This window comes from Chrysochloris asiatica, unplaced genomic scaffold, assembly GCF_000296735.1.
Source record: "Chrysochloris asiatica unplaced genomic scaffold, ChrAsi1.0 scaffold00028, whole genome shotgun sequence".
Classification (NCBI taxonomy): Eukaryota; Metazoa; Chordata; class Mammalia; order Afrosoricida; family Chrysochloridae; genus Chrysochloris; species Chrysochloris asiatica.
The window spans coordinates 15,817,145-15,842,108 of record NW_006408546.1 but is presented as its reverse complement, the minus strand read 5'-3'; the positions used below and the strand labels follow the sequence as shown (position 1 = coordinate 15,842,108).

Genomic DNA, 24,964 nt, shown 5'->3' with positions numbered 1-24,964 from the left:
TCTCAAAACTCATACCCAGGGAAGCTGAGAGCCCCACTCTATGTCCATCCCCAGAACTGTGGGAAGCCCCTTCTTTGCTATATGTTTGGGAAACTGCATTTAGAGCTCACCTGACAGGCTCCTCCTCAGAACCATTCACCAGTCCTTTGCTAGGTGACTCTGGAGACCTGCCTCCATGTGGCCTCCTCCCTTCTTCTGTGTTCTGTGTTCTCCCCTCCTCTGTGAAGACTGCCACTGCATTCAGTCCTGAGCCACTGTTCCTTTGCAGCCAGGAAGTTCTATGTGTGGGCCTGGGAACAACTTATTCAGGAAAATGTAGATTCCAGGGCCTCTATCCGGCCTGCCCAACCAGAGATGGGGTTGGAATCTGCACTGTAGACTCACCCCGCCCCACCAGTGCTCTAGGGCCCCCTAGCAGCTGAGCACTGATCTGTACTGGCTTGTACAGGCTAGCCTGGCCTGCAGCTTGGCCTTGTGACCAGTTAGCCTGACACAACTGATGCTAAATCCATGATGCCTTGGCCCTTGATGCTGGGAGAGGCCCAACCAACAGATTGTTGTTAAGTGCTCTTGAGTCAGTTCCGACCCATAGCGACCGTGTAAAGGGTTTCCAAGGAGCAAATGGTGAGCTTGAACCACCAACCTTGCAGATCAAACCAACTTTTGCAGTCTAGTGCATTAACCCACAGCACCATACCAGGACTCACAGAAGAGAACCAGAAATGAGCAAGAGGCCAAGTGACTGCAACTGCACTTTGTAGTGTGGTAGGGGGCCATGAGATAGCCTGGGCTAGTGGAAGGCAGCCCAGGGTTCAGATATTCACCCACCACTTACTGGGGCAAGCCCCTGTCTATGAATACACCTATTACGAGAGGCCATACAGTTATGGGTAAGAGCACAGACCCCAGAATCCCCATCCTCCTTTTACTGTGTGACCATGGGTCACACTTAAATCGCTCTGTCTCAATTTCCAGTAGCAGAGCGGATTACGAGTTGAGCTGCTAACCACAAGGTCAGCACTTTGAATCTACCAGCCACTCCACAGGAGGCTTTCTGCTCCCATAAAGATTTACAGAAACCCTATGCAGGGTGGCTATGAGTCAGAACCAACTCCACGGCACATAAACACACACATACTCAACTTCCTCAGTCAAAAAATGGTACTACCTGAGGATAGTGTTGTGAGGGTTAAATGAGTATATTTGTGAGACACTTAGGACAGCATGTGGCACACAGGAAGTCCTAGTGATATCACCACCACCTCACAGGGTTATTGGGAGGATTAACTATGCAAACCTATCTAAAGCACTTGGCAGAGTGCTAGCCCCTGGTGGTAGTTAATAGCAACCAAAGAGCAGCTCCCAGAGATTATACCATTACCTACACATTGTTTTAAATGGGGATAATGAGCCAGTCTGCCTGGTAGGCTGTGGCCCAAGTGAAATGAGCCCATGCATATAAGGGCACAGCTACGGCTCAATGTACTTAACGCTGCTCCACTGTTCTTGGTATTTCCATAAAGCAACTTCATAGTAAGCAGTGCACTGATGATCATGTTGCCAGAGAGCAAAATCTTTCTTTGCAAATGAAATAAGTCTTACATTTTGCCAATGTCCCAGTCTCCGTGCTCGTTACGGCACAGAAATGCCTTTTAATGCTGTCCATGGAAGCCGGGACCAAGAAGATGCCAACAGAGAACTGGCACTGCTCTTCCCCAGTCTCAAGGTTTCAGCCAGAGGGGCAGAAACTCCTCAGGGTAAGTCAACAAGGCAGGTTTGATCTCTTTAAACCTGAGGTGAAAAGGAACTTGTGAGCATGTACGTGTGTGAATGTGAGAACTGAGTCACTAACTGGTCACTACGTCTTCAATCGAATAAAGTTCTGTTTAAAAAAGAAAAAATGACATTCCTTCCTGTCCTGTGGATTCTGACTCAACAGGGACCTTACAGGCCAGGGCACTTCACAATAGATCTTTATGGAAGCTGCCTGCCTTTTCTCCCGTGGTGAGGCTGGTGAGTTTGAACCACTGACCCTTCAATTAGCAGCCAAGTGCCTAACTACTACACCGCTAGGGCGGCTTGTTCTGAAAATAGGGGCCATTATCTAACTTTGGTGCAAATGGTTAACTTATCGCTGCTAAAAGAAATCTTGGTGGTTTGAGTCCACCGACAGGCACCTTAGACAAAGAGCCAGGAGATCTACTTCTGTAAAATCAGCCACTGAAAACCTTCCGGTGCACAGCTCTATTCTGACACACATGGGGTCGTCTTGACTCACAGTCTACTCAACCTGCAACTGGTTTCGTTTCGTATGTAATGTGAGCATCAGTCCTGAATAATGTGCTTTCCTAGAGTGTTGCATTTTAATACCTCAGTAAAATTTCTGCTGATGAATTTTATTTGGGGATTTTTTTTGCAAAGATGCTTATCCTTTTCCTGGGGGAATGATCACTGGTAAAATGCTTTTGTGGAAGCTGCCTTCAAAGCCAGGTATCTGCCCAGCACTTCCTGTGCACTCTGCTCCATGCTAAGCTCTGAGAGGGGCACCTGAGAAGCAGAGGGCTGCAGGTCACAGAATCCTTTCTGGAGTCCACCGTAACCCTGTTCCTTCAGCCTCCAAACTTTGAATGAGTGATCCTAATTCAGGGTCCTTCCCTTTCATGTAGAGCTTTCACAGCCTCTGGGAAAGGCGAGCCAAATCAAATCTTGGGGAAGGGGGAGAAACCCAAGGGTCTGGAGACCGTGTGACTTGTCCCTTTTGGCTAGGCTGGTGCTGCTACTGCTAGTTATGTGTCCCTGGTTTGAACCCTAGGTGATATGGAACAGGCTGGCAGTAAATCTCCCAGGCCCAGTTCTGGAAAGGGCACATAAATCTAAAATGGTAATAAGCTTTGTATGCCTTACATGTTTGGGCTGTAACCGATGCTTTACTTAAATGTTTGATATGTTCATGGTCTCCTCAAGATCTCAATTCAGTCAAGGAAAAACAGGTGGGCAGAGGGTACGGTGAGAGGTGCAATGATTTCCATGGCCAGCTGAGGAAGGGATGAAATTTAGGGAGTCTGCTATGGATCAGACACTGATGCTCGGAGCTCTTCAGTCATTCCCTCACTTTCTTCATTGAGTGAGGCATTGCCAAAGTCAGCATCTCTCTAAGGGACTCAGGTGATAATTAGCAAAGGGGACAGTTCCAGAAGGGTCCGACTCCAGGAAGAGGAAGTGCACAGCCTCCTTGGGGTGCTGTTGTGCCTTCTCACGTTTCAGAAGCAGTGAGATTTTCAACACTTTTACTGCTAAGAAGACATTGGGGGTCAAGTTTTGGAAATACACAATCCTGGGTTTCAATCCTGATTCTAGCTGAATATCCTTGGGAAAGTTATTTACCCTTTCTGGGCCTCAGTTTCCTCAGAGGAGATAGTAATAGCAGTCCTCCCCACCTCCACTCCCCCATCATAGCCGGTAAGAACAGCCTTCCTCACAGGCTGCAGTGACAATAGAAGGAATCAGAGTACGAAGCTCTTACCTTGGTGTCTGACACATAAGCTCAGCAGATGCCGACAAATTCAAATTAGTAATTCCTTTGTGTGGTATTAACATACCTATCAGAAACTTTCTTAGGTGTCTCTCCAACTACTTGGAAGTGATATCCTTAGTTCTTCTTTTCCTCCTGTGGATGGCAGGTAGGGCAGGACTGGGGAGGGCTCTTTCTAAGCCCCTACATTGAAAGTATCCTTTGTCCCACAGGCAGCCAGGTCCCAGGACTGGCGGGTCCCACCGAGTCGCTGGGCTTCGAAGACTGAGATCGCCCTGCTGTTTTTCTGGGGCACATAACCTGGGCTCAGGCCACATACGATTCAAAGACACCTCCAGAATCGGAACTCTCTCTTCCAAGCACCAATAGTTTATTTGGTTGAAGTCTTTTGTGGGCAACAGTATACTGAACATATATGAACAGTTTTTGCTGTCCAGTTGATTTTAAAAAATAAAGGCAGTTATTGTATTCTGCTGTGACATACTGAGTTACACAGGCCCATGTTCCCCAACAATAAATCTACTTTATAGATGTAAAACTTTAAGAGATTAACTTGCTAAGTATGAATTTGAAAACTGTCCTGTTTGGGCAGGACACTTGGAGGCATGTGGACGGCGGCTCTCAACGCCCACCATGCTGCTCCGCCGACACAGGGACAGGCACTTAGTGCTGTGTGTCCATTCATGCTCCCCACCATCCTGGACATGTTCATAAAGCAGTGGTTGAAGGTCAGACTTGAAACCAGGCTTCATCTGGTCTTCCTGACAGCCTCTTCATGCTCCTCAACCTTTGGTTTCTGATTTTAGATAAAACTTGGTTTTAAAACCTGTTTTCACTAAAATGCCTGACATAGCTGCCCCTCAATGGTTCTTGAAGGACACAGGAAGTTTCACAAAAAATAGCTGTAATTACCCCCTGTGAATATTAACATGCATGGTCATATGCTCTTCTCCGTTTTGCTCTTTGGCTTATTTGTAAATTCACCAAGCACAAGTGTACTTTCCTTGCCAATTGAGGAAAAGGCCATGTTCTTCTGCACTACAGAGCCAATGTTAGCAATCTCCTCTTCACTGGCTGATTTTCTGCAGAGGTGTTTACTCCTACGACTTGAAGTTCTTTAAATGGGCAGAGCTCCCAGCAGACTGCTCTTCATGTTGCTTTAATGTTTCTGTCAGCAATCCACGCCAGCCTGTGCTGACACTGGGGAGACCTGAAGGTGGGACCAAGGGCGATGACACTGGGTAGTTAGTCGTGGTTCTACCACTACCCAATGTCACTTCTGGATATAAACACGCATGCCCACTGTGCACGGGCCCCCACATGAGGTGAGGAGCTCTGTGGAGGCTTCAGCGACAGGATCTGCACAGAAAGATGGATCCCCAGCTCCAGACCCACGGCACCCCATGGGGTTGTGCTCTTCCCTCAAAGGTGGAAACCCACTGGTCTGTACCTGAGTGGCAAACAACTTGAAGGAGCCCTAGAGCCCTCTCTAAGCTGCCATACCACTGCTGAGTGCTACTTGGGTGCAAAGGCTCACCAAGCTGACAGGTGTCTGATGAGAAATGGAAAGACCAGGGCCTCCAAAGGCAGGGGAAAGAGGTTGAGAATAGGCGGAGGATGCAAGCTGGAGGGGCAGATGTCAGTTTGTTTTTGTGATGTTCTCTAAAGCTTCTAGGAATCAGCTGGGCATGGAGAGGTGGGGGCTGGGGCAGGCAGGTGGGCCATTAGGGCCAGAGTGGGAGGGGTGGTCTCCTCCCATTAGTGGCACAGGAATACTATGGGTTCAGCCTGGAGGGCATTTTGTTCTCAGAATCCAGTTCACTGAATAAGGAATGGGGGGCTCCTGAGAATGGCCTGATCTCAGAGGAGGAAACACCTTGGCAGAGATTCTGGCCTGACCTCCCACAACCAAACACACCAGGGGCTAGAGGATGGATACCATGTTTGGTACTAAGGCCCCTCAGTTACTGGACAATAACTGACAGGATGGCAGGTGAGGCCAGCCCCATGAAGTCGAGGAGGGGAGCTCCTTCCTAAGAACCATTTAGGGCTGTCTGCAGTGAGAAGGCCAACTCCCAGGAAAAACAAAGCCAGGAGCAAGGGGCTGAAGAGAAGGAAAGAGGGGTGGTGGCTCAGTAGCCCATTCCATGACCCTTGGGGATTCCCTGTGTTTGGGTCCTGGACCAGAACTTCCCCCTGCTGGGAACTGACAGCTTCCTCTCTGCCCGGTAATCAGAGAAGTCAGAACACAGGGGGCAGGACTGGGCAGCATCAGCCCCTATCCCTGGTAGCAAGGTGTTAGGACCTGCCTGTTGAGCCACCCATCAGGACCTGGGATGGGAGTCTTCCTTCTCCTTTCTCAGGCCCTATTTCTAAGTTTCTTCTGTGACACTCATGGAAAAGAGGCCAGTGTGTCTTCCTCCTATCCTCACCTTGGGTCCCTCCACTAGCAGTCACCTCAACAGCTTCCCCTCTTGACTTTGTTTCCACAGGGAGAAAGGTGTTCCCTCCACTTTAGAGATGGAGTAAGGCAGGCAGTGCATCCAGTAAGTGAAGCATACCCATGCATCCTTGCAGATAGACAGTAGCTACTTCTGGATGCAGACAGTACCTGGACTTCGTGCCCGGACCTGCATGCAGCAGGTGATGGCAGAAGTGTGGATGCCTGAAAGGGTCGAGGTGAGGATGGAGGAGGTAGGCTGTATACTTCGCAGCCTTAGTGGCTGGAAGTAGACATCTGTAAGTCTGCTGGCCCTCAGGAGGAGGCTGGGAGGAGTCCCCAGATTGCTGCAGATGCCCCTGGAAGCTGGGGCCACATGAAAGCCCAGTCCCCACACTTCCCAGTCCCTCAATCACCAAGAGGCACAGATTCTAATGCTTCCTACTGTTCTAGACATTTGGAAAACAGACTCCTTTTTAGATGTTGCCATGATTTTTCTTGGCTTTTATTAGCATGTGTTAAAATCATATTATCCAAACACTACCAGAAAGAACATGTATTGTTCTGAATAAAGTGCTTAAGAAAAAAAAAATGCAACTTATTAAATTGGACATTCTTTTCTAGTTCATAAATTTTGGGTTACAATCAGGGCACAAAAGGAGAAACAGAATGCAGTATTAGAGAGAACCAGAAGCTTAGTTAAGAACTCGGGTGTCGATACAAGACCACGTCCCATTCTTCCCACTTCCTTGCTAACTGAACACTGCACCTGCGTGAAGCAGCAAATAGCTTTGTTTAAATAAATACATTTTCCTTCATTTAAGTCAGAAAAAAGTTAATTATAATAAAGCACTTTTTATTTGACCATCTGTTCATGCCCATAGGCAAGATTTATCCCCAGAGTGTTCAGTGTGAACATGTCATTTCATTGGGCCTTCAGCTTTCTGATACTATTTGGGCTCAAGATTGTCTCAGCAATTCATTATTGGTTTCTTTATATTTACCTGGTAATTTAAACATCAACTCTACAGTCTTTTATGCTCCAAGTGCCAACCCAGGATATTTTCTTAGTACTAGAAACTACAGTGAGTGGGCCTGAGTAAGGCTTTATTTCCCACAAGCTAGGATTTTGTTTAACTGACTTCCCCATACTAGCATTCTGATGTCTGCACAAAACCTAAGTCTCTGTTTCGACAGATTTTAAAATCAATGATGTTCTGAAAAAATAACAACATAGAAATCTCTGTGTTTGAATTTTGGGAGGTCATGTTGAAACCAGGAAAACTTGCATTAAATACATTTTTAAAACATTCCTTTGCAATCAAACACATTTAAGCTTTTCCAAGGAAGGTGCAGGTTGGTGACAGGGCAGATGAGACACGAACACCACCACCAAGTGAGGCAGGTGGGCCTGGGCCTGGGCCCCCCAGGGCACATACTCACCGAGAACTTCGGGGCCACAGACCTTGCTCCCTACATGCAGGGACTCTGACCCTCTTTAGCAAAATGGAAAGAGAAGCTGGTTCTACCTTCCAACAGTCAAGAGCAACCTCTGTTGAGTTCTGCCTGGAAGCTAACCAAGAAGTAGGTGGCCAGCTATGGGCTGCAGAGGGTTAAGCAGTACTTGCTGTAAAAACAAGTTATCTTCAGAGATTCCCTTTCCTTCTCTCAACTTGAGTGCTTCTAGCTTCATGCTGGAAAAGTTCTTAGCTGCATCTTTTACTAAAAATTTGAATTCATTTTACAAAAGCACACTGAGCATCAGTCCTGAGCGGCTCGGATGTTGTTTGCTGAGAATGGCTATCCTGTTCTTGGCTTCTTTCTACCCAGGGGTCTGCAGGCCATTCTTTAGTTTCACAGTGATAGATACTGTTCAGGAAGCACAGGTGAGCTGACTTTGTTTCCAGGAAGATGAAAAGATCCGTGACTGCTCGCTACTCCTGCTGGATGCTGTCACGCCATTGACAGGAGGTGGGGCCGTGAGAGGGCTCTAGGTGCCCAGGTTCTGTCATGAGTGGCCAACCTTAGCCATGGCTGGGCTCTTACACAATCAGTAGTACACTTCCCTTAGAGGTTTCACAATCCTACAGTGAGTGCTGCCTCACTCCACGCCACCCTGTCCATCTGCCTTGGAAGCCTGAGAACTGAAGTGAATTCGGCTGAACAAAGGCTCTGTGCCTGCTAAAACTGACGGCAGTAAGATGCGAGCTCACTATTTTGCACAGCACCATGTATAGTGGCTGTTACTCAGGCCAACTATAGCCAACTTTTTCAACTTTTTTTGTTTTTTATTTTTTTTATAAAGAAAATCTATGTAAGTTGAGGTTCAGAAATGCATATATTTTTTTTTTACTTACAAATATTCATCTGACCAAAATTTAACATAACTTTTATGGAACACTTAACAATTAATTTGTTTTTAAAATAACATTTCATTCAAACTGTATATAATTCAGTAAAGTTTTTTTTATACAGCAAGCAATGCTTAAACCCTGGAAAATCTGTATAAAAGAGATTTTCACACAAAATAAGAAAAGAAAATTCTGAGGTATCCCTCACACTCACTCTCACACACACCTCCACACTGACCCACATGTACATACACACCTTACACACATGCCTGTGTGTGCAGACACAGTCATTTTCACCCACAAAGTGGCTGCAGCATAGGCAAAAAATTGTAGGTCCAAAGGAAAATGCTGACTGATTGTTCTAATAAAGAGTCCAGGTAGCTCAGAAAACAACAACAACAACAACAAAAAACCCCAAAGCACAAGAGTCCTCTGAGGCAATTACTACCTCAAAAAAAAAAATAAATCCTCAAGATGAATCTGAGATCTAAGCTACTAAATTGCTTTTGCAAAACAGCTCCCTGCAGTCCAAGGTGACTTGTGCAAATAGAAGGAATCAAATGAGGCTAGTTCCTGTACTTCCTTAACAAGGATGTGGGGTGTTCGCAGGTGCCCGGGACGCCGCCCATCACGCCAGGTACTGCTGCAGTGCCGTCTTTGCCCTGAAATCACAAAGGTCCTGTCAGCCATCATCTGAGAATGTTCACTGGGGAAAAAAAAAACCCTGTAGCTCATACTTGGTAGTTGTGAAGGCCTGAGAAGTTGGATTCCAAAAGGAACTGGGCTGAGCCCTGCTGGGCACCTACTTTAAGGGGCAAGGACCTGCAGTCGGCGACACTTTCTCTCCTGTATACTCTGACACTTCAGTTCTCCTGGGTCCCTGATGTACAGCTGTGATGATGTGGAACTCTTTACTTTCTCCTGTTGTCATGCAGATTTTGGCAGAGGGCACTTAGGGCTCTGAGATGCTCAGAAGGAAAATGACCCAGGAGTGGCAGGCAGGTACGATTAGAAGGTGGCAAGGACAACAGCTCACGGGATGAAGCTGCCTCAAGGTTCAGATGCGGAGTTTACAATTTCATCTTGTTCTTCCCATCATGCTTGATGGCACTACCACCAGTTGTTATGGGATGTGTGCTGTTATGGTGATTGGGGAAGAAGGTAGCCAGATGGAGACGGAAAGATGTAATGCAGACTTAACCTATCCTGACTTGGCACTCCTTTGAACTGGGCCTGAGGAGGTCTCCTTTACGACTCATCATGAGCTTCAAGTTTCCAAAGAGGCTGCAATTGTGGGACTTAGAAAGAAAACTTTAGCAACAGTCTCCCCTTCTAAACTACAAAAGAAAAGGCTAAAAATCTCAGTTACTATTAGATGATGAAAGCAAGGCCAAGTTGACTGGGCATGTGGCAACTTGGACTTGAGTGCAGTTTCTATAGTAAGCTACTTTTAAAGAGCTTTGTCGTTGTTAAGTGTCAAGTCGATTCCGACTCATAGAGGGTTTCTAAGGAGCAGCTAGTAAGCTTGAACCGCCAACCGGGCAGTTCAAACCAACCTTGCAGTCCAGCACATTATTCTTGCAATTACAAGTCTATACAGAGCATAGTTGCAAACAGTTCAATTCATCAGAATAGAAAGCTTTAGACAGATTGTTCCCAAGCTGTGGGTAAGCTAGGTTCTTCTACAGGTCATTTTCCTACAGAAACAAGCGTTAAAATGACCATCCAGCTCATCCCTAAACTTCATAAAGAGGCTGACGAAAGCAGTACTGACAGATGGAAACCTCACCCCCCTCTCCCCCACACCCAAGGACTTCTGAACCTGGGGTTGGTGAGAGGCAAGGGGCTGCTTAGTTAACAGTTCCTTCTGTTAAGTATTTCAATGTGCTAAAAGATCACAAGGCCTTACAGACAGAAAGGAGCAGAGAGATGTCTTCACTGGGTGTCGTGATGGGGATGTCCACATGAGCATTTCGATTGAAATCCTGGGTTGCTCTTTAAAACGGCCAATTCAGAGACTTTCAGGATCTTTCTTACAGGCTGGCTATGTTTGACTACACTGGGTCATGGAGACTATGCCAGTAGTATCTTTCTACACTAAAGTCTTTCAGATGGGTCATTTTGGAGTTAAGATTATCTTTTTTTAAGCAGACTTACGTAGGGAGGCTTAAACCTTGATTTTTTTTCATGGACATTAAGAACTGAAAACGTAAATAAATGAAGGTGTGCTGCTGTCGTGGGCAGGTATGGTTGCAGTGTAGGGTAGACTCTGCAGGGGATGGGAGGTGGCAAAGGCAGGGCCAAGCTCAAGAGTGTGGCGAACGACAGAGTTGAAGCTCCCTGCTCGTTACTGTTGTAGGTGGAGGTAAGCTGGCAAGTGAAGACTGTGCTTTCAGGGGGTATACACAGCTAGGAGGATCCCTGGTGGCTTCTTCAAAGTCAAGCATCTCTTCTCTGAGGATCCCTGCTTCCCCCAGGAAATGGTAAGCTCTCTAAAGGCAGGGGCTCCTTGGTGGTCCCTGCTATGTCCCCAGAAACTAGGCATGCTGACACAGGGCAGACACTCATCACTGAGCTTTCTGCTTTCCAAAGGGCGTTATGTATTTCTCGTCTAATGACTGAGACAAGGTAGGAGAGCTGCCTCCAGTGATCCACCAAGATGGTCCAGGCCCAGGTTAATTCAGAGTGAAGACCCGAAACTTTTATAACATACTAATTTTTAGCTTATTCCAAAAATTCATGAAAAATTCCATTCTCCTTTTAGTTCAATCTTTCCACAAACTTTCTGCACCCCCTTGTTTCTCACTGAAATGTCAAACAGTTGGCTCACGCAATATTAAAAAGGGAATCCAAAAATTTAAAGGATTTTAGTTTGGCCATGTGAATTACCAGGCACGCCAAACCCTTTCACACAATAACCCACTATTCCCTCAGACAAGACCCTTTTACTTTGATACTTACTTGTCACAAAGGTTTGAATCTGGTGACTGACTCAATTTATGTAAAATATCTACGATGCCCATATCTCGTAATTTATCCTGGCGTTCTTGTGAACCTGAAAGATTAAAGCTAGCAGGTTATTCAGAACAGGACTCAGTGATTGATCTCCTTGAGACACAACAAGCAACCTAGAGCCTTTACCAGTGTCCTTCAGTGCACAGTCTCTCGCACTCCCCCGCTCCCCTACTTGCAGCTATTCCCTCACACTTGGACCCCCTCCGACGGTCTGTTAACTCTTCTCCCTGACTCTTGACCCGCCTTCCCAAAATCCACCTGGGGTTCTGCTGCTGTATTCTTAACAGGGCTTGCTTTCTTTCTCCCTGCCTTTTCCTTTCTCCTTCCAGCGCTTTCTATTGCCTCTTGGTTAGCAACTGCAATTCCAATTCCCATACCTCTGGTTCTATATTGCTACTAGATTAGGACCTTCTTGTGGACTTCTTTGTCTCCCCTCAGCTCTTAGCAGAGCCTCTTGTCCCAGACAGCACTTGGGAGTTTGGGGGCTGAATCCAGTTTCTCTTCTTCCCACTGAGTACAGTAATCCCCTGAACAATCTGCAGTGACTCACTCAAGCATCAATCCCACTAGACTCAGAGTCTCTGGGGGTGGGACCCAGAAATCTGCATTTTACAAAGTTTTCCGGGTGATTCACTCAGCCAGTGTAGGACGAAGCCCCAGTCCTCTCCTGCATTGGCTCACTACCTTGCTTTACATTGGAATCACCTGGAGCTTTAAACATACTAATGACTGGAGGTCACCTCCAGAGTTCCTGCCTTCACTGGTCTGGCGTGCAAGTCCCCAGGTGATTCTAGTGTGCAGCCAGGGTAGAGAACCTGGGACCCACAGAGGCCTCCTTAAGGACCGGCGGCTTCTCTTCACTGAGTTGTATGGTATTCCTCACTTCTTACCAGTGCAGTCATCTCTCCATCAAGCCTTTCATGGGCTTCCCCTGCACATGATCAAAGGCCCATCCCTGCCACCCCACTCTCACCATTCTCCTCCTCAGCTTGCTCAAGGGCGGGAGCTGTCATTTCTCTAGGGTCTCCTCACCCACCCCCAGTCATCTCGTGCAGTGTGGACTCTGAGGTCTGGTTCCAGTGCCTGGTATCCACTTGGCTCAGGTTGGTCCCTCGGATTCCCATACCAGAGTGACTCTGCTGAGAGCTCGGGTCCAAGGAACTCAATGTTGGGGGCCTCTGCCAGGATTTCAGGGACACCTGCTGCCTTCCCTGTGCAAAGAGAGACCCTCTTCCCCGAAATTTTCTCTGGAACTAATCTCACCAATTTCTTACCTTCCTCTTCATTCCATACGAGGTTTGATATACAAACCATCGCAGCAAGCTGCAGTTTGACATGTGAATGACCCTATGTGATGCAGAAAAGAGAGGAAAATGGAATGAACTGCATTTTAGATAATTTTTTAGTAACATGCGGTCTCAGTTATCTAGTGCTGCTGTAACAGAATTACCACAATTGGAGTTCATGAACAGAAATGTATTTTCCCACAGTTTAGGAGGCTACAAGTCCAAATTCAGAGTACCAGCTCAAGGGGCAGGCTTCCTCGGTCAGCTCCGGAGGCAGGTCACTGTCACTTAGCTTCTGCTCCTGAGCCATCTTCACGGGCTTGCCATCTCTCTCCCGCAGTCGCCACTTCTAGCTTGCATTTAATCTCTTTTACTGGTGTGGCGTTGTGGGTTAATGCGCCCACCGCAAAGCTGTTTGAATTGTAAGGTTGGCAGTTCAAGCTCACCAGCTGCTCCTCGGAAACCCTATACAGGGTTGCTATGGGTCGGAACTGACTCAATGGCACTTAACAACAAATATCTTAAAAGATACAGTCTAAAAATACACCCTACACTAATCCTGCCTCAACATAACAAAGACAACCCATTCCCAAATGGGAGTATCACCACAGCTATGCTGTTCTTGTTACATGCCCTTGGATCAGTTCTGAATGATAGCGAAACCACATAGGGTTTCTGAGGCTGAAATCTTTGTGGGAGCAGAAGAGTCTCATCTTTCTCACTAGGAACAGCTGGTGGGCTCAAACTGCCAATCTATGGTTAGAAGTCCAGTGCTTATCCTAAAGAGGCACAGAGTTCTCCTAAACACAGGTATAGAGGTTAGGATTCACAACACTTATTTTGCGGGGACGTTGTTCAATCCAATACACATGTCATAAGTAATCCCAATAGTCAAAAAGTTTGAACTGGGGACTTCAAACTCAAGTGCTGTTGAGGAGCCCAGAAGTTAAAACCAGTAAGTAGAAGGACTGTGCTAAAGACAAGCAGGGAATGGTGTGGAATCTGGACTATCAAGGAACCTTGCCAAAAGACATTTCAAAACCCTCTGTGTGGCCGAAACAAAATACCTCTGGGCCATAAGTACTGATTACAGTTTATGACTCAACCCTAGCACATGAAAACACTGGCATAGGAAAATCATGTTTTTGACTTGTTGTTAGGTACTGTCACGTTGGTTCTGCCTCATATTGGCCCTACATACAACACAACAAAGCATTGCCCAGTTCTACAACATTCTCACAATTGTTACTATATCTGAGCCCACTGTTACAGCTCCTGTGCCAGTCATTCTCATTGAGGGTCCTGCTCTTTTTTGCTGACCCTCTACTTTACCAAGCATGAGGTCCTTCTCCGGGGACTGGTCCCTCTCAATAATATGTTCACAGTAGAAGTTGAAGTCTCTCCATCCTGACCTATAGGGAGGATTCTGGTTATACTTCTCCCATGCCACATTTATTCTTTTGGCAGTCCATGGTACTTTCATCAACACCGTACTTTCTCCAACACCATGATTCAAAGGTATCCATTTTTCTTCTGTTTTTCTTATTCATTGTCCAGTTTTTGCATGCATATGTAGCAATTGAAAAGACCAGGACTTGAGTCAGGCACACCTTAATCCTCAAAGTGACATCTTCGCTCTTTAACACTTCACAGAGGTTTTCTGCAGCAGATTTGCCTAATGCAATAAGCCATTTGCTTTTCTAACTGCTGCTTCCATGGGTGTGGATTGTGAATCCAAGTAAAACAAAATCCTTGATGATGTGTACCATGGATTTGTTTATCATGTTGTTGTTTACTGGTCCAGTGGTAAGGTGTTTTTTTGTTCGTTTGTTTTTTAATGGTGAGTGTAATCCATACTGAAATCTGTAGTCTTTGATCTTCATCAGTAAATGCCATCAAGGTCTCTGCACTTTCAGCAAGCAAGGTTATATCTTCTGTAAATCACAGGTTATTAACGAGTCTTCCTCCAATTCTGATGCCACGTTCTTCTTCATACAGGCCCACTTCTTGGAGCACTGGCTCAGCACAGATATTGAATAAGTATGATGAAAGGATACCATCCTGATGCACATTTTTCTTGACCTTACACCATGCAGTATCCCCTTGCTCTCTCTCTATTCAAACGACTGCCTCATGATCACTGTACAGATTCTGCATAACTGCAATCCAGTGTTCTGGAATTCCCATTCTTCACAATGTGACCCATAGTTTGTTATCTACAGAGCCTTTGTATATAACCAATACAATACAGGTCAACATCCTTCTCTGCTTTCAGTCAAGAACCACCTGGCAGCAGTAATGGTATCTTCTACTCTATGTCCTCTTCTTGTATATCTGATAGTTCCCTGTCAATGTACGGCTGCAACTGGTTTTTAAATTATTTTCAGCAAAATTTTACTTGTGTGTGATATTAATGACATCGTTCAATGATTTCTGCATTCTGTTGTTGTTAAGAGCCACCAAGTCTGTTTCGACTCATGGTGACCTTATGCATAACAGAACGAAACACTGCTCAGCCCTGTGTCACCCTCACAATTGTTGATACACTTGAGCCCACTGCTGCTGCCACTGTGCCAACCCATCTCGTTGGGGGTCTTTCTCTTTGTCTCTGACCCTCCATGTTACCGAGCATGCCATCACTCCAGGGACTGGTCGCTCATGATAACATGTCTAAAGTATGAGAGATGAAGTTTTACCATACCTGGCTTCTGCTGACTTACATGCTGCTTAATCTACAATAGGAAACTTTCAATTTGCTGAAGGCCAGTGTATGGACAAGCATTTAGTATATCTTTTCAGCTACTAATTATCTTGTTCAAGTGACCTAGAACTTCCGTCAGAGAGGAAAGTGATTCATGGAACTCTTTAACAACTGGACTGTCCCCATCCCACCTAACACATACACATTTACAAATGGTTTGCTTCTTCCACACCCCTTGCTGAAAAAAAAAATGGTTATGTCATACATTCAGCTTCTGGAATAATTAAATTATTCTTATTTTCATAGGAATATTCCAAAAAACTTGATTAACTCTGTTTCTACTTTATTTGTCAAATGTCTCTACTCTGGTTAAAGACAATATCCTATTCTCCTGAAACAATTCTTATTTATGTACTGAGAGTACAACCATTCCTATGTAAGTTGCATCCTTTAGAATGCTTTCTCCTAAATGAAAAAGGAACCAAGATAAAACAATCTTTACAGCTAATTTTCCTTAGAGAGCTTCTTAGCATATTTAAATGACGCTGCGAACATCTGAGGGAAAGTCAGAGGCTTCATGCTTTCAATGAAAGCTAAGACAGAGACTCATCTCTTCACTTTGGCCTATAGCTCAACTCTGCTGACACACAGAACAGATATGGATTCGGTTTCCTTCATGAGGTTTCTATAATTACTGATTCTTTCTCCCCACCTGCCAAGACTTTTTAAGACATGTTCAATTTGGGCTAACTGACAAAACAATCATTTGCTCCCAGCCCCAGGGTATCAATGAGTATTTCTGGAATGAATTAACTTGTGGGTTAATGCGCAAGACTGCAAAGTCATTTGAACTGCAAGGTCAGCAGTTCAAGCTCTCCAGCTGCTCCTCGGAAACTCTATACAGGGTGGCTATGGGTTGGAACCGACTCGATGGCACTTAACAACAACAACAAGTACAACAAATAAATAAATCTCTACTATTAACGAGCAGGAATCCTGGTGTGGTGCTGTGGGTTAATGCACTGGACTGCAAAGTCAGTTTGAACTGCAAGATTGGCAGTTCAAGCTCACGAGATGCTCCTTGGAAACCCTACACAGGGTTGCTATGGGTTGGAACTGACTCGACAGCACTTCACCACAACATTAAGGAGCATGGAGTCCGGGGGCAGCACTGCAGGATATTCCACTGGACCCCAAGGTCAGTTTGAACAGCAACAACGACGACAGTTAAGGAGCACTGGTAGTACAATGGTTAACTGATCAGCTTCTAACCAAAAGGTGTGGAATCTGCTTTGATAAAAACTACAGCCTAGGAACCTCTAGGGGGACAGTTCTACTCTATCAAATAGGGTTGCTGTGAGTTAGAATTGATTTGATGGTACATGGTGTTGTCCCTTCATCATGTATTCTTCCTTTCATTCACTTTTTGTGAAGACAAAACTACCTGGACAGAGAAAACTGGAGGGTGAAGTATTACTTAAAGTGGCATGCACAAGAAAGATTTCTTTGAAGAAGCATCATTTAAGCATAGACTTAAAGACTAGAAAGCTACCAATTGTGCAAAGAGCAAGGGGGCTAGGGGTTCCGAAAATAAAAAAGAAAAGCTCCCTGAAAAGGCAGATGGTAAGGAAGAGCTACAGAGTTAATGCATTTATTATAAGCAGGGTTGAATCACAGGCCCTCATAAGCCACAAAAAGGACCCTAGAGTGCATTTTTGAGTTAATAGAAAGCCTCAGAAGGATTTGAGCAGAGAAGGACAACAGCTGATTTACATTTTAAAAGACTACTTGTGCTAAAGGAATTGGAATAGACATGCAGAATTGTCTGTTGTTGTTAAAGTGCCATCCAGTCCATTTTGACTCATAGTAACCCTGTGCAGAGTTTTGAGGAGTGGCTGGGGGTATGAACCACTGATTTTGTGGTTAGTGTCCAGTGCTTATCCTACAGCATCACACCAGGACTCTAGGAGGTCATTAACAATAGGGCATGAAAGGCTGTGGCTTGGACTTGAGTGAGGGCCGTGGAAAGGGAGAGAAGAGATTAGATTTAAGATGAGTTCTGGAGACAGGGCTGACATGTGAGATATGTGTGGAGGCAGAGCTGGAAAAATCAAGACTGACTCCCAGGTTTGAACAATGAGGTGGGTGGTAGTCATTACAGTGGGAAGGAAAGATCAGGGAAAAACAAATGGAAGGTTAGGGGAATATTTAATATATCATTCTTGAACATTCACTTGAACTGCCTACTACTAGGCAGGAGACTATACGAGTCTGGGGCTCAAGAGAGAGCTCTAGGCTGGAGGTACACAGTTGGAAGTCATCAACACAGAGATGATATTAAAGGCCATGGATGGAAGTAGATGAGATTCCCCAAAGACTGTGGTTCTCAGCCCTGGTTGTCCATAAAACCATCTGGGGAACTTAAAAAAATCCTGATGCCCAGGATATACCCAGACCAATTAAATCAGAATTTTAAGAGGGTAGGGAATAAGCAACAATATCTTTTTACAGCTTCCTAGGAGATTCTGGGATGGACCACAAGGTCAGTTTGAATTGCAAGGTTGGTGGTTCAAACTCACTAGCCGCTCCTCGGAAAGCCTATATGGGGTCACTAGGAGTCAGACCCAATTCAATGATATTTAACAACAATAGGACATTCTTTAAGGGAGCTCTGGTAACGTAGTGGGTTACAAGTTGGGCTGCTAACTGCAAGGTCAGCAGTTCAAATTTACAAGCCGCTCAAGGCAGAAAGATGAGGCTTTCTGCTCCCTTGGAAACTTGATACAGGGTTGTTATGATTCGGGAGAGACTCATGGCACATAACCACAGCCACCACCATCACCATCACTGGGAGATTCCCAGAGTGTAACCAAGGTTGCGAACCACTGGCATCAGGAGAGAATGCAGGAGAGAACAGAAGAGGGTCCAAGGCTAGTAACGGGCAATAGTTGTCACAGAAGCCAAAGGAAAAGATGGTTTCAAGGAAGAGGAAATGGTCAGTTGTATTAAAGTCTCTACAAAGATGAGGAGAAAGAGGCCTGCCACATCTTTCTCCCACTGAGTGGCTGGGGGGTCCAAACCACTGACCTCTTGGTTAGCAGCTGAGCACTTAACAACTGTACCAGCGGGGCTCCTAAGGTGAAGAGCAACAAGCATCCTTTGGATTTGGCATCACAGAGGTTACTAGTGACCTTAACCAGAACAGGTTCAGCTGGGTGATGGGGTTATTGTTAAGTACCACTGAGGCGATTCTGACTCAAAGAGACCCTGTGGAGGGTTCCCAAGGAACAGCTAGTGGGTTTGAAATGCCAACCTTATGGTTAGAGTAGTGCTGATCCTACAGTGCTGCACCAAGGTGATGGGGTTGGAGCCAGATAAAGCACGTTAAAGAGTGAACAAAGACATGAGGAAGGAGATCACCTGTGCACAAGGACTTTCTCTCTGAACACAGCAGAGAAATCAGGTGTTCGTCAGTGGAATGCTTTAAGGATTAGAGATACTATGTGGATCTTGTATTAGAAAGATAAGGAAATTCCTGATTAAATCAGTAAGGTTTTTATTCAACAAATATTTATTGAGCACATACCTAGGGCCAGACGCTACTCAGGATGCTGGATATACAACTGTGCACAAAACTGACATGTCTTTGCCCATGTGGAGCTTATACTGACTGTACAGGAGTCAATGAACAGGCACACACACAGATATCTGTGATTACAATAGGGAGAAGTGCTCTGTGGCACTACGAGATATGCACTTGGTTGCTAACCACAAGGTGAGTGCTTCAAACTCCCAGCCAACACAGGGTTGCTATGGGTCAGAACCAACTTGATGGCACTTGTCAATAACAAGCGCTCTGAAGGTTGAGAACAGAATACAGTAGCAAAGAATAAGCGAAAGATAAGGTAGCCAAGAGCCCAGTAGTTAGGTGTCTGTAACTGAGCCCAGAAAGGTGAGAAGATATTCTATACAGGTGTCAAGAGAAGTGTTCCAGGAAGGGCAGCCAGCATGTAAGAAGGTCCTGATGCAAGAAAGAGCAATGTCCTTTTTGAGGAAGAGAAAAAGACCATTGCAGATGGTGGACATAAGAAAGAGGAGGTTGGTTGAGATGAACTGAGGCTAACTGTAGACAGGTCAGTTATGCGGGGTTTATGCGGGGTATGTAATAGAGAACTACTCTGAGGATTTTCACCTCTCTTCTCTTTATAAAGCATAAGGTGACCTCATCACTTAGAGTGATGAAGAAGGGAAGAGACGAGGCTTAAAGAGTGAGGAGAAGATAAGAACCTGTTTTTGTGGTGAATGGAGGCACCAGCTTACTAGGGAATCACAGAAGGGTACCAGGCAGTCCTGAATGCTCATCTGGGTTTTGTGAATGTGAATTTAACATCAAACAAGTCTGGCTGACTTGGTTCCCTTCTCTACAGTGGACAGTGATGAAGTGGCAGGAAAGGAGAGCAGAGATTATGTGGGATTCAGCAAAGTAAGATTCACACAGCTGGAGTATTGCTGGAGACAGAGGCAGACTGAAACAAGAGGATGGCCAGAGTATTAGCTAAGGTGTTTGGAAGTAAGTTGTATTTGGAGGTGAACAGGATCTAAGGTGCCAGAGGGCTGGAAGTTTCATCCATTTGGAGTTGAAGCCTTGAGAAGGAAGACAGGCATAAGAGGGTAGGGAAGGCGGGCAGGCAAGACAAGAGGCCAAGTTCTCATGGAATGAGAAGAAGGCATCGACTAATGACAAGGGCAATGGAGTGGGGTGGTGGGTGGTAATACTGCCAAATGCATTAGCTTCAAGAGTAGGTGTTTTTTACCTTTTCCTTTTCTTTCATGATGGAATAAAGATCCTTGAATCTGTCAGAAACTAATCTATTCTTCGTTAAAAAAAAAAAAATCTCTGCACCAATTGTTTTGAGCTAACAACATAGCAGTTCCTGCCTTCTAGTTCTATACCCAGTGTAGAGCAGTGGAAGGGAGGGGACCAGGGCCTACCATGTAATACTTGATTTTCTGCAGTATGTCATCATTGGTCATAATAAGCTCTTTTGCCGTTGTCCCGTCCGCTATGTTGGCCAGGATGCACAGTGTCTGGAAAAGAACAAAGGGCCAGCGGTCAGGAAAAGTTCTGAAGTCCCCAGAATGGATGTGATCAAGCTCTGAAGAGCCTGGGCAATTTCCCACCTGAGTGTGTATAGATTCACAGAGCTGCCACTCTGAATGCCCTGACTTCACACCCCTGATGTAACTGTACTCAAGGAAAGTCTACTTTAGGCAAAGGACAACCCAAACATTTCTGGGCAAAAGCATAAACAGGCCAGAAGCAGCCATAGGTGACACTGTCAAATACAAGGAGAAATGTGATTTATACCTCTTTTCCTCAACATTTCATTTTCAAAAGCAGCTCCTGTGGGGATTTTCCCAGGATGTGTTCTCTCTAGAGACACCTTCGTAGATGTCTCAACTCTTCTCCCTCCCCAAGATTTCTACCTGCTACTTGTTCCCAACTCTACCAGCTACACTGGCCAGACACAATTAGGCCCACCTCGTTTTTTTGAATCATACTGAAGAACAAGTAAAATGTGCACAGGAGTCCATCAAAGATTTATGAGGAGTACTGAGGGAGCCTTTACCAGCAGGCAGGGCAGTACATTCTAAGGACTATCATCACACTGGTGACTAGAGTGTCCTTTCAGAGGAAAAGACTGTTCCAGAGAACTGTTACATTCTTACAAGCAGACCAGCAAGAAGTAAGGATTAAGGAAAAGGTGAAGAGACAATGGTGGAGATACCGGCCCATCACCAGCCTTAGCCATCCAACAAACATTTACCGAGCACTGACAACATGCTGCATGGGTTCAGGGTTAGAATGGAGTAACACACATCTCCTACCTGAAACTGTCACACAAACAATGACATTTCACCATGGTGTGACTGAAGTAAGAACAGAGAACTGAGGAAGAAAAGGGTCTTTTTTCCAATATTTTTAGGGTCAAGGAGTGTCTTGGAGGGAGTGACACTGAGTCCTGGAGAACACTCAGGAATCACCCAAAGAAATGGACAAGAAGTGAGCTTGAGGGCTAGATGCAAAGAATTTTCTCCAAATCAACCTGCCTTAAAATACTTCATGTTGCAGGCTAGGTACTTAATACGTTGTTATGTGCCGTGGAGTCGGTTCCTGACTCATAGCGACCCTGTACTGGGTTTCCGAGGCTGTAAATCTTTACGGGAGCAGAAAGCCTCATCTTTCTCCCATGGAACAGCTGGTAGTTTCAAACTGCTGACCTTGAGGTTTGCAGCTCAATTCGTAACCCCTACGCTACAATAGCTCCTTGGGCTGCAGAACATAGATTACTAAAGAGTCAGTCTTGAGGTTTGAACCAGAGAAGGTTGTTTCTGGATATAGATGACAAGGAAAGGCACAATTTATAATGCAGGTCTTTCATCATGAGGAGACCTTGACAGGCTCCTGAATGGGGAAAGATACCAGATTTCAAAGTGATCTGTCCTACGAGCACTGGTAGTGGTGAGCCTCACATCTCTCAGGACTGAAAGAACAGAAAAGGAAATAAATGAGGTTTGGACTATTTTCTTCTGTAACTTTTATTTTAAAATGATTAAATTTTCAAAAGAGTTGAAGGAAATGTACAATGAACACCATTGAGATTCAACACCCATTAGCACTGTGCCATGTTAGCGTGAAAGAATGTGAGTGTATGCGTGTATCTATGTGTGTGAATGTGTACATTTTTCCTGACATTTTTCATGATACTTAATTACAGTGACACGATGAGTCAGAACTGACTCAATGGCACTTAACAACAACAATCTCTAAGTACTTTAGAACATACTGTCTAAGAATAATGACATTTTCCTACACTCCTACAACATACAGCTATTATGCCTACGAAAATGAACACCATTGATCTGTATCAATTTGGGGTTAGTATCCAACGGGAAAAGATCCTATGATGTGTGACCAATGGAATTAACAGGAATAGCTGGTTTTGCAAAGAGATGATTGTCAATTATTTTAAAGGATTATCCAAGTTCAAGGCAACACTAGACCCATGTAGTTAATGGCTACTCCACACACACCAGACTCATTAATGCAAACAAAATTAAAATTATGTATGGAAATACCATATTATGTCTAGTCTTTCTTTTTCTTCAGGTGCTTTTTGAAAGACTCAAAAGAGCAAGCTTTAAAATAATCCCAACCTACAAGAGGAAGCCAACAAGATGATATCTCCTGGGGAAGTGAACCAAAAAGCAGAAAATGAGGCAGAGAAAATAGAACAGAGATCCATCTTCCATGTAGTAAGTGGAAGAGGTATACTTCCTCTCTTCTCAATTTTCACTTATTCCTTACTAAGAAGGCTAGTTCCTGAGTTGGCCAGAAGAGCTTAAGAGCAAATAGCAGAAATGACCCTACTCATGAATGAGAATTTGAATTTAAAAGGCTTCATAACCTGGTATTGGTGGTTATGAAGAAGGAAATGGTAAAATATTTCAGACTAAAACAATATGGGGAAAGTTTCAGCAAACGTTCCAGAACAGACCAGGTCAGCAAGCTAGGCCAGCATTCCTCATCCTGTAGTGTTATAATACACTCAAGCATCCTCAAGCCTGAATAGCAAGGCAGAATGAAGCTCACACAAGTGTTACTACAAATATTGCTATAAATATTCCTACGAAGATAAGAAATCAAATTTAGTTCTTGGGCCAATTCAGATTTACACACCAACCATTAATGATATAAGGAGCTCTGGTAGTGTAGTGGTTATGAATCGGGCTGCGAACCTTAAGGTCACCAGTTCGAAACTACCAGCTGTTCTGCGGGAGAAAGAGGAGGCTTTCTGCTCCCATAAAGATTTACAGCCTCGGAAACCCTGTACAGGGTTGCTATGAGTCGGAACCGACTCCACAGCACATAATCAACCAACCAACCATACACATGGGAAAAAAATCACCTGCATCTGTGGAAAGAGAAGAGGGAGAAGCTCAACATCATCAGTAAGAACAAGGTCAAAAGCCAACTGCGAGAGAGGCCATCTATTGCTCATATACAAGTTCAAGTTAAAGCTTAAGAATATGAAAACAAAGCCACAAGAGCCAAAGTACAACCTAAGTATTGTTGTGGTTGTTGCTAAGTGCCATCGAGCTAGTTCCAACTCATAGTGACCCTGTATAGGGTTTCCGAGTGGTGGCTGGTGAGTTTGAACCACCTACGTTGCGGTTTAAACTGACCTTGAGTATTCCACCTGAATTTAGAGATCAATTCAAGAATAGATTTTTAAGTGCTGAGAACTAATGACAAAGCACCAGATAAGTTGTGGAATGATACCAAGAACAACATATATGAAGAAAACCAAAGGTCATTAAAAAGACAGCAAAGAAAAAATAGACCAACATAATGTCTGGGACTCTGAAACATGCTTTTGAAAAATACTTAAGCAAAAGGAAGATGCAGTAAAAGAGCTCAACAGAAGATTTATAACAGTAGTTCAAGAAGACAGAGCAACATTCTTCTAATGAAACGTGCAAAGGTCTGGAGTTGGAAAACCAAAAGGGAAAATCACACGCGACATTTCTCCAGTGAAGTAACTGAAGAAAACACTCAAGCCTCGAGTTCTAATATTAAGCATAGTGGTTACAAACTGGGCTGTTAATCTTACGGTCAGCAGTTTGAAACTACCAGCAGTTCCGTGTGAAAAGGTTGAGGCTTTCTCGTGCCGTAAAGATTTAGTCTTGGAAACCCTGAACAGGGTTGCTATGAGTTGTAAGAGACTCCACAGCACATAACCACCATGGACAAAATGGAGTCCAGGTGTAGCACTGTAATGATAAAGCACGGGACTGCAAGGTTGGCTTGAAACATAAGGTTGGTGGTTTAAGCACACCAGCCACTCCTTGGAAGTGCTATACAGGTTGCTGTGAGTTGGAATCAACTCATGGGCACTTAACAACAATGGACAAAATAATAAATGATACAGAAAGTATCAAAAGAAGACATACTATCCAGAGTTGCTGTACCAAAAATAACTGGTCAATGTTCAACCGTTTCAAGAACTGATGGTATTGAAGGAAGAAGTCCAGGCTGCAAAAAGACACATGTCTGGGAACAAATCAATGGTGATGTTTCAACAAATGAATGCAATGCTGGAAGTACTCATCTATGCCAAGAAATTTGTCAGATAGCTAGTTGGTGAACCAAATGTAAGAGACCTTATTTGTGCCTATACCATGTATTGCCAGAAGAACAAATCCATCTTGGAAGAAATATAGTCAAAATACTCATTAGAGACAACAGCAAGACTTAATCTCACTTTGGACATGTTGTCAGGAAAGAGCAGTCACTAAAGAAGGACATCATGCTTGGTAAAGTAGAGTCGATGAAAAAGGAAGAACCTCAATGAGATGGACTTACACAGTGGCTTCAACAATGGCCTCAAACATAGCAACAACTGTAAGGATGGAGCAGGACCAGGCAATGTTTTCTTCTGTTGTACATATGAATTTGAATATTCAATATTCTTCACAACACCTTAGTTCAAAGCCTTCAATTCTTTGATCTTCCTTATTTATTGTCCAGTTTCCCCATGACATGATAGAATTTTGCAAGACCAATGACTTCTTCAT

General features: G+C 44.6%; 2 protein-coding genes across 5 annotated transcripts in view; one reads left to right on the top strand and one right to left on the bottom strand.

Annotated features, from left to right (window-relative positions):
- The window catches only part of NME9 (NME/NM23 family member 9), a gene marked incomplete at its 5' end in the record, with an annotated part of 40,055 nt that extends 36,255 nt beyond the window's left edge, over window positions 1-3,800 (top strand). Inside the window, 2 exons of the mRNA XM_006846649.1 lie at window positions 1,621-1,757; window positions 3,745-3,800. Coding sequence (XP_006846712.1) covers window positions 1,621-1,757; window positions 3,745-3,800 — 193 coding nt within the window. The remainder of the gene's footprint in view (window positions 1-1,620; window positions 1,758-3,744) is intronic.
- Window positions 3,801-6,445: 2,645 nt separating this feature from the next.
- ARMC8 (armadillo repeat containing 8) overlaps window positions 6,446-24,964 on the bottom strand; it is a 150,767-nt gene continuing 132,248 nt past the window's right edge. For 3 of the 4 annotated variants that reach the window (XM_006846611.1, XM_006846610.1, XM_006846612.1), the window contains 4 exons: window positions 20,318-20,413; window positions 12,613-12,685; window positions 11,285-11,378; window positions 6,446-8,985 (listed from right to left, as the gene is read on the bottom strand). In XM_006846611.1, coding sequence (XP_006846674.1) covers window positions 8,952-8,985; window positions 11,285-11,378; window positions 12,613-12,685; window positions 20,318-20,413 — 297 coding nt within the window. In that variant the 3' untranslated portion in view covers window positions 6,446-8,951. The remainder of the gene's footprint in view (window positions 8,986-11,284; window positions 11,379-12,612; window positions 12,686-20,317; window positions 20,414-24,964) is intronic. The other variant, XM_006846613.1, reaches the window with a different exon arrangement.